Source organism: Camellia sinensis, chromosome 15 (genome assembly GCF_055761805.1).
Source record: "Camellia sinensis isolate YWXY chromosome 15, ASM5576180v1, whole genome shotgun sequence".
Lineage (NCBI taxonomy): Eukaryota > Viridiplantae > Streptophyta > Magnoliopsida > Ericales > Theaceae > Camellia > Camellia sinensis.
Window position 1 is genome coordinate 102,796,834 of NC_138975.1, and position 10,110 is coordinate 102,806,943.

Genomic DNA, 10,110 nt, shown 5'->3' on the forward strand with positions numbered 1-10,110 from the left:
TTTGATTTGGGTTTGGTCTTGGATTATAAAAGAGAGATTTTCTTGGAAATGATATTGGAATGGGTTGGTATTGAGAATTTGGGAAATTGCTTTTAGAAGGTGAAATGTTGAAGAGAATATCTGTTTAGGGGTATTTGGAAATCCATAGGTATTCTTGATATGAACAAAAGATAAGGGAGTAGTTGAAATTTGAAATGATATTGTGGTAATATCTGTTAGGTTGGAAAGTGGAGTTGAACATGTATTTTTACTCAAAGTATACTTACATATATCTCTTGAATTTATCTTTTGAATAGAGATATTTGTTTGTCTATCGGTGGAGGATAACATTGATTGCTGTGAAAATTGCATGAGAACTAGATTAATTGAAACCATTCATTCATGCATTGTATTTGAACACTTGTTTTCATATTTATACATTGAAAATGTATTGTTTTGAGGGGGAAAAAAAAGGTTAAATATCGTGGTAGATCTGGTTATGCGATGTGGTTGTGGTTATTATTTATGTTGGCATGTGTGTCTTTGGTGAAAATCTAGAAACCCATGCAGTTAGGTGCCGATCCTTCCGGTTAGTACCGATAAAATGGCTTTGGTAGTGCTTGAATAGCCTATTGGCAGACATGTACTTAGAGATTCCCAGTGTGTATATCAATTGCCCTGTTTTCTGTTTTGAAAATAATTGTTTATGAATTGAATTATAAACATGGCATTGCACTGTTTGAAAGAGGAAAGTATATTGTTTTGGTAAATGACATTCATGTGCATTCATTATATGACATGGTTAAGTATCATACAGAATATTAAATAAATCTCTATTGGGTTTTAACTCACTCTATGTGGAAACCAACTTTCAGATACTGATGATATGTCTCTGCCAAAGAGTTGGCTTGGGAGGATTGTAGAGCTGAGGGCTAATCTTCTTTTGTTTTGTAATTATCTTTTGTACAAACCTAGGGTTTTTCCTTGTATTGGGTTTCGCCCCTTTTTTATTGTAACCAAGTATCGTCTTAGAAACATATAACCTTTAAGGCATAAACTTGTAATAGTACCGTTGTTCTTAGTATATTAGTCACATGCTATAAATTCATAACTTAGAGTTGATGAATGTATAAATGTATATGACGTCTTTTTTTGTAATATTTCAAGGAAAGTAATTAATGAATATTAGTTTATAGAAATGATTTCAATATTGTATGATTGAGACTATGAGCTTCCACATATCTGTTAATAAAATCTTGGGGTGTTACATCAAACGTCTACAAAAGATATGGAACATATTCGTTTTTATGACTTTCACAAAACATTAAAATTGTTTAAGAGTTCTATATCATTTATATCACTTTGGTGTAATTTTTGTAAATTCATATGCGAATAGAAACATCTAATGTAATATTTTTCAGATTTTGTGTTAATTGAAATTGACATTGAAATTCATACATTCATTACAAAAAAAATTTTGTTACATATAAATTTGTCCTTCTAAGATTAAAATTCTACATTTGTCCTTGTGCAACTTGGGCAAGCTAACCCAGGTAACCTGAGTCTAATTTGAGAAAAAATTGAAATGCTTTTGTGGTTGTTAGTACCTATTGTTGGAATATGTTTCACATCGCCTAGAATTGTCCCATTTGTACTAGTTATAAGGCTCTAGTTTCCCTCTCCTTAATATCTGAGTTTTAAGGAGAAATGTGAGCTGAGCTTTTCAACTTGGTATCAGAGCTTGGTTGGGCCTGTGTTGTCGTCTAAGAAGATGTGTTAGAATGTGTCCCACATCATTAGAATTACCCAATTTCTACTAGTTATAACATTTCAATTTTCCTCTCCTTAATACTTGTGTATTAAGAAGTAGTGTGAGTTAAACTTTTTAATTTGGTATCAGAGCTTGATTAGGCCTATGATTGGTGTACCGTTTGTCTGGCTCCTATATGTTGTGGTCTAGGAGGGTGTGTTGGAATGTGTCCCACATCGCCTAGAACTGTCCCATCTATACTAGTTATAAAACTTTAATTTCCCTCTCTTTAATACCTGAATTTTAAGGAGAAGTGTGGATTGAGCATTTCAACTCCTATCAGAGTTGTACTAAGCATTATCAACTGTGCTATTTCTTTAATATCTTGAGAAATATGCAACTGCAAGCACAGAAAACTTGGAAGGTTCATGATCTAAGAGAAAACCAAGCAAATGATCATTAACATTTTTACGCAAAAGAATCACAAATGTTTCCAATATTGTAATAAAAATTTCATATGATCAGAAAACCATCTTTGCCTCATATTTTCCTCACTTCCACAAACATATCTCACATTACACTTGGCAAAAAAACCAGAAAAATAAATAAATTGCATTTTCCCTTCTCACCGTATTGCCAAATTCCGCCTGAGTAAAATCTGCATATAGAACCTCCTTGTACGGAAAAACAAAATCAACGCAACAAAAAACCCAAAAAGACTAACACATGCCAAGATGAAAAAAGAAAACATGAAGCACTGAGTGCCGTAGCACGAATTCCCCTCACCCGATGCTTCTGTATCGTAAATATAGCCAATTACTAGCACAGACAGTATAGAAGATCCAACAGGGCTTGACACGGCAATGGTGTTAAAAATAGTACCCATATGCACAACACCATATATCTCAGAAGTGATAGTTGGCATTAGTGACCATTGTGAACCATAACAAACTCCAACTAGTACCGAACCCACAAACAAATTACCGGGAAAACCAGAAGCGATGATTACATGGCCAACAGCCATAGTTGCCAGAGTCAGAACCATAAACAATGGCCGTGCCCAGCCTCGTGTGTGAAGGAATACATCTGATACATATCCAGCCCCAAACCGGCCTAGGAAGTTCCATATGCTCCATAAAGAAACTAATGTATTTAGCTCCACAGTTGTGTAACCAAGCGATTCCCCAATTTGGCTCATGTTGTTTATTGTGGCCAATCCCGAGCCCATTCCACATAACATTGCAACGAACAACAACCAAAAGTTTATGGTACGCATTGCTTGCAGGAGATTCATTTCTTTACCAGGATACTCAATAGAATCTTCCTCTGTAGAGAAATTCTCAGAATCAATGGTAGATTCATTGATTAATTGGGTCCTCTCGTTGGGGGGGATTTGTGGTAATCTCAATGAGTCCTCTTGTCGGGCTTTGACCACAATCCTAAGAGGTGAAGCGAGAAGAAGAAGAAGCACTACAAATGTAAGAAGGCGTGCCCAGAATGGAAAAGTAAATACATTTTCCAAGATTATCAAGATCAAGAGATACGCAGCAACAATCAAAGCGATGGCTGAGAAACCATTCAAATGCTTCTTGTCATCGCCACTGTTTGTCTGATTAATTCTTACCAGGCACATGAACAATAAGGAAACAAAAGTTGGCAACAGTGCAAGCATCAATATGAAAGCGCTTGGATTTTCCTTGAGAAATGTTTGATACACTTGTACTAGCACTGCTCCACTCAAACCAAGAAAGCCCTGGCCAAACAAGAAGGTAACAAAGGAAGTATTTTAATGAATATAACTATGATAGTTCTAATAAATGATTGAGAAATGACATCCTGTAGATTATAGCTAGTATGTCCAAAATGTCAATGTCATTCTCATAGAATCCTAAAAGAAATTCTGGAGATAATATATAATACACTCAATTCAAGTGCCACAAGAAACATGAAACATATCATTTTTCTCTTTTTCCTTGGAGCAAATAAATTTACATTTTGATTCGCTTGAACATTCAAGAATAATCTGTTTAACACATAGAACTCAACCACAAAGCCTAAATTTTATTTGTGTTTATTTAAAATTTATTTAAGTCTATCGATCAATCACTATTAATTGGGCTTAAATTAAATTTTTGCTAACACAGTGTCAACTTAAGAAGCTGAGGAAAGGAGCTAAAGGTTACAACCATAAAGACGGGGATAAATAAATATGAGTCATTCATGAAAAACGAAGTGATGATTCTCAATTTCGCATCATACTCTTACTTAAAGACTGGCAGGTAAAATGCAACATTAGAAAACACTTCACTTTGACAATAGCTTTCAACTAATTCAAGAGTAGTTCAGGACTTCAATGCACTGATCATCAAAGATAGGAGACCCTTAAATATTTGTGTAAATTAGGTCCCTTGAAAATTCAAACATGTAAATTGGTGAGACAAGATGACAAATGACAAGGGAGAAGAGGACAGATGACAAGGGTGATAGCAATAGGCATTAGATTCCGTTTACATTCCAAACCCTCGTATTACCAATTCAAATACCTTTCATTGAGCAAGCCATGTAACTCATTGGTTAAGAATTTGTAAGGCTGCTAACCAAGGCAGGGGTTCAAGCCACCTTCCCTTCCCAGTACTACCTCCCCAGGTTACATAATATTAATTCTCTCTTGACCTACTTTTAAAATAATAAAAAATAAAATAAATTTTAACAAGATGGCTACAATCACACCTGTCTCAGATAGGCTTCCCTCCATACTTGGATTTTTTCATCCTCATTCATACTTTTCTTGTGAATTTAAATTCGAATTCACATAGATGATCCGAACCGTTTACTTTGTAAGTTTCATAATAAAGATTATCCATGTAAAAATCAATTTTATCAAAAGAATAAATCACATTTTGTTTTATAAAATAAATAATAAATAAGATTGTAAACTTAAACCATTCATTTACTAAAATAAAAGGTAATTTTTTTATATTTATAATTATATAATAAATTTAATTTTTTATATAAATAACTTTTATTATAAAAGTTATGAAGTTTGAACTGTCCGAAATTGAATCAATCCCTATCTCTACAACCATTTACATCGTGAGAGAGACTGTGTCCAATGCGGGGCCCACACCCCTCCTTTAAACAAGTGCCTATTCGTAATTCAATGAATGTGGTCACAAACTTGACACACTCTGGCACCGCTTCAAGTCGGAAAACTTGGCAGTATATCAACATTGGACTTGGATTTTTTTCAAGTTTGTAACTTTATTTTAGGAAATTCGAACGGTTTACTAATAAAATATTTATGTAAAAAATTAAGATAATCAGATATCAGTAATAATATAGGATGACTACTCTTAAGATTATAATTGTCATTTATTTTTTAAAAATAAATATAATTTAAACATATAACTACTGATGTCTGATCATGTTAATTTTTTTTATCAATATTTTACTCAACGAGTCCTAAAATGAATTATTCGAATTACCAAGTTAGACTTCAAAATAAGCCCACTAAATTTAAACAATCTTTCAAATTAAATGACGAACCTAGAAGAATCAAATCTCAAATTAAACAACCAACTTAAAAGAATAGAATCACTTGAAGAATACTAGCTTTTCATCAATATTTTACTCAACAAGTCCTAAAATGAATTATTCGAATTATCAAGTTAGACTTCAAAATAAGCCCACTAAATTTAAACAATCTTTCAAATTAAATGACAAACCTAAAAGAATCAAATCTCAAATTAAACAACCAACTTAAAAGAATCGAATCCCTTGAAGAATACTAGCATATTACCCATACTATGTACGAACAAGTAACAAAATGTGATAAACAATATTAAACATGTTAAAAATTAACTAAATATTGTGATATTAATTTGGATGGGTGTTTAAATAATATATTTGAATGATTTCACTATGTTTACGTAGATATGCAGGACTAATTAATTTTTTTGAAATACACTCGGTCAAATAAACTCAATTGAAAAGGAAGAGTAAGAGTGAAATTCTATATATATAAGACAAAGATAAAATAAAATAAAAAATTAAGTTTAAATTTGAAGATGGACACAGAAAGAGAAAATTAGATAAATCTTCAAAAAAGAATAAACTCAACTGAAAATTAAGAACGAGAGTGAAATAATAAGAAAAAATTAAATAATTTTGAAAAAATGAGATAGGGAGAAATTCAGTAAATATCAAATGAAGATTGAAAAAAAGAAATTAAGTTGAAATTTAAAAAGATAAACCTGAAAAAAAAAAATCAAATATAACTCTAATAATAGAAGAATAGAACAAGGTAGTAGTTTAAAAATTGGATAAGAGTGAAATATCACTTATAATTTTTTAAAATTTGTACTAAAAAAAAAGGAAAAAAAAAACCCTTAGAAATAAGAATTGACGTGTAGTAGATTAAAAATTAAATAAGAGTTAAACGACAACTATAATTTTTTTAAATTTAAATTTTGTGCAATTAAAAAATAGCATTTATGATATCTCATTATACAAATTTTAACTCTATTTTGTGTCTACTACTAATAATTTTTAACAATTTTTGTATTCAAAAGCAACTTAATTAAAAAAACAAAAAAAATGAAGGGATCACCTTTTTATTTCTTAATTTTGTTGTGTCAATAATTTATAAATTTCATCGAATTTTGCCTATGAAACTAGTAAATAAATAAAAAATAGAGCATCACTTTTCCTTTTAAAATCTTAGCTAGTTTCATTTTAATTTTGTTTTGTGTCAATAACTTATAAATTTTAACAATTTTTGTATTCTAAATATACTAAATAAAAAAAAAAAATCACTTTTCTTTTTAAAATCTTAGTCAGTTTTATTTTTACTTTGTGTTAAGAACCAGTAACTGGTCGTGGTAGTGTTATGCACGAGTATAAATAAAATAGCCAAAAATTAGTTTTAAAATTAAATAATAATATAAAATTTATCTAAAATATGTAGTAAAAATGATTTATAATCAATTAAATTTTATTCATTTTTATCAGAGTTATACATAAATGACTTGTATATTTATGCTAACGCGAGCTTCATGTAATCATTAAAAATTGTCTTGGTTTATGCCCAACTTATGAGTCATTTGATCTACTTATTTATTAAATTGGTAAATAAATATCTATAAGTATTTTTCTATTTAAAAATTTGAACTTAGGTAAAAAAAAATTATATATTTATGTTAACACTATGAAATAAATAGTTTTTTTGGGTGAATAATGAAATAAATAGTTACATATATTCATATATTAAAAAATTATCTAAGATAGAGCTACCCTAAATTATATGTCATATTTTAGCTTTAATCTTAGTAAAAATATTTGATAATAATAAATTTAAACATCATGTATAAATTATATCATAATTTATCGATTCGTGATCGATATAAACTAATTTGGGGTTCTAATATCAGATTAAACATTCAATGGGCCAATTTTTGGGCTTTGTTTTGATGATCTAAACCATTCTCATCTTAGGGTTCGATGAGTACATCATCCCTATAAAAAAATTAAGTCGATCAGATAACGGAAATCACGTGTTTGAATTAATTTTGTGTGAACCGTTTATTTTCTCATCGTCAAATTTTATTTTATTTTTCATACAAAATTAATACAAACACATGGTTGCCGTTATCTGATAAACTTGATTTTTTACATAGATAATGCACTTGACGAATTCTAAAATATGAATGGTTTAGATTATAAAAATAGAGCCTAAAAGTGAGCCTACAATGGCCATCAGCACCTCTCCAATCCAATGGAGGTCCAGAGAGAAGCCCATGACATGTTAAAGAATTAATAATGTTTAAATTTTAAGTTAAAAGATTAATTATTTTTCATATGTGTATGTGTCAATGTATCAAAATCATACATTAATGCAATCTTAGTAAAGCAATTTTGAAAATAAATTTGATATGGTAAACATAAATTAAAGCAGTCTTTTGAAATGGTAATTATGGTGGCATAATTTAAGGGTTTAATATAAAATTTCATAAATTTATTATGAACTAATTAAAATGCAACACATAATAACACTCAATATTTTCATTATTAAAAAAATTAAAAACTAAAAAAAAAATCAGTTGAAAGTCTGAACCTTAAAATTATGGGTCGTGTAATATATTAATATACATTTAGAATTGATTTAGACCATTAAAATCAGACGTATCTCTAATATATTTTGGATATTTTAAAAAAAAATTATAATCAAACAACCTAACTAAAAAATCTTATGAGTCTATTTTAAATAGAGTCATAATTAAAGAAAATAAATTGATCATAAATAAAGAAAAAATGACATAAATATGGTAGAAATTCCCATTAAAAATACAAAAGGACTCTGAAACAAAATAAGGATGGTTTGGGATGTCCTAAATAAGGATACTTTTTGACTTTTTATGAAATATAGGTTGTGTTTGAAATGATGTAGTAGAGAGGTGATATAACTTAAATAGGATAACGTAACTTAAATAGGATAATGACTTTTTAACTTTTTTTTTTTTTTTAATTTTTTTTTTATAAAAGTCAAGCCTAATATACTCAATAATTGGAGTTGGTCGTGACGTGATATTTTGTAATAAAATAAATAATTAATTAATATACTCCAACTGGCAATCAAACAGATCGCCTGAGTTTATCCTTATCAAAAATAAAAAAATAAAATAAAGGGTAAATAACAGAGGATTTTCTAAAAGTTAATTACAACTGAATGACAAAATTGATAATTTTACTTTTTAATATGTATAAAAATTTATACACAATTTTTTAAAGGGCAAATTACATCCACCTCCTTAAGGTTTGGCTAAATTACAGATATTCCTGAGGTTTTCATAACAATTTGCTTCATGAGATTTAAATTTCATAACAAATTAATTCCTAATTTGTTATACAAATATAATATTCAGGAAGAATTTGTAATTTCTCATATATTTGTAATTTGGCCAAACTTCAGGGCTATATGTAATTTACCCTTTTTTAAATATACACATAAATAAAATTATCTCAAAAATAAACCCAAATTGAGTCTGAATAGAATAAATATACCTTCATGATTCCGACGACGGTCCCACTGTAATCAGGGAAGTTGTGAACAGCGGTGACGACATTAGCGGTGTTGAAGAACGTCTGAGCGTGCGCCGCCATCAACATGAAGCAACACATCACCGGCACCGGCGGCCGGTTAATGACTCCGATCACCGAAAGCCAGATAAGGAAGTATCCCGCGAAGCACTGAATCGCCCCCGCCAAGTGGACCACCCACGGCCGCGATCCTCCGCCGCGGCGGACCGTCACGGCGGAGTAGAGGAGGCCGGAGAGGATTCCGGCGTTGGCGCCGATGTCCTTGAAGACGGACACCATGTCGAGCGTTGATTGGTCGTAGCCTTGGGTGGATTTCAGGACGGAGGAGTAGATGGCGAAGGCGTAGGATGCGCCGCAGATGCACTGGATCCATATGCTCGCCACTGCGGCCATCCATTTAATCTTCTCCATTTTTGCTTTCTTTTCTTGTTCTGTCACTGATTCTCACTTCTGCAAATTCCTATTTTCCGGGAACATCTATGTGTCTGTATGTGTGAGGGCTGTCATTTTGCTCCTTTTTATTTTCACAAAAAGAGAATTCCACTATAAACAAGCCTTTTTTATGCATATTTGGGCTTTGTTTGGGAAATGCTAAAAATTGACTTTTTAGGTTTAAATTTATAAAAAGATAAAATAAATTAAAATAATTAATAAGACAAAATATCACATTAAATTTATAATCATTTCACTTTTTCTTTTATAAAATCACATCTAATTATAAAAAAATCTAACTATATTTCTAAACATAAAAATTTTAACATATTAAAATAATTAAAAACTAAAATAGTCAATTTTCCAAACAAGGCTATAGTAGGTGTTTGGAAAGTTGCTATTTTAATAAGCTATTTTAGTTTTTGGTTATTTTAGTATAATTAAAATTTTTGTATTTTAAAAAATAATTAGATTTTTTTGTGGTTGAATGTGATGTTTGTAAAAGAAAAAGTGAAATGATTATGGATTCGATGTGATAATTTTTCTTATTAACTATTTTAGTTATTCACCCAAAAAAAAAAAACTATTTTAGTCTATTTTATCTTTTGTAAATTTTAACCCAAAAAGCCAAAAAATAGCATTTGCAAAACAACACGGGATCTCATTTTTTTATAGTTATGATTAAAGCCAAGTTTGGAAAGACTAAATAAGTGTATTTTTTTACTTTTCTTGTATTATGTGTAGAAAAAGTAGAGAGGATATGTTGATTGATGTGACCCAAAAAAAATAAAAAGATGAAATAAGTGCACTTTTTTAGTTTAGCCAAACTTGGCCTAAGAGTAATATTAGAGATC

General features: G+C 30.1%; 1 protein-coding gene across 1 annotated transcript; it reads right to left on the reverse strand.

Annotated features, from left to right (window-relative positions):
• Positions 1–2,163: 2,163 nt before the first annotated feature.
• LOC114305715 (protein NUCLEAR FUSION DEFECTIVE 4) lies at positions 2,164–9,385 on the reverse strand. The gene is made up of 2 exons (XM_028250851.2): positions 8,789–9,385; positions 2,164–3,482 (listed from the first exon to the last, which is right to left on the reverse strand). The coding sequence occupies exons 1-2, from the start codon at positions 9,233–9,235 to the stop codon at positions 2,355–2,357; spliced, it is 1,575 nt and encodes a 524-aa protein (XP_028106652.2). The 5' UTR covers positions 9,236–9,385; the 3' UTR covers positions 2,164–2,354.
• Positions 9,386–10,110: the final 725 nt, after the last annotated feature.

Bases quoted from the DNA above. Each gene is read 5' to 3' on its own strand.
- LOC114305715 (XM_028250851.2), bottom strand. From the start codon at position 9,235: ATGGAGAAGATTAAATGGATGGCCGCAGTGGCGAGCATATGGATCCAG. The intron at 3,483-8,788 runs GTATATTTATTC...TTGTTTGGCCAG, and splicing joins CCGTCGTCGGAATCATGAAG to GGCTTTCTTGGTTTGAGTGG.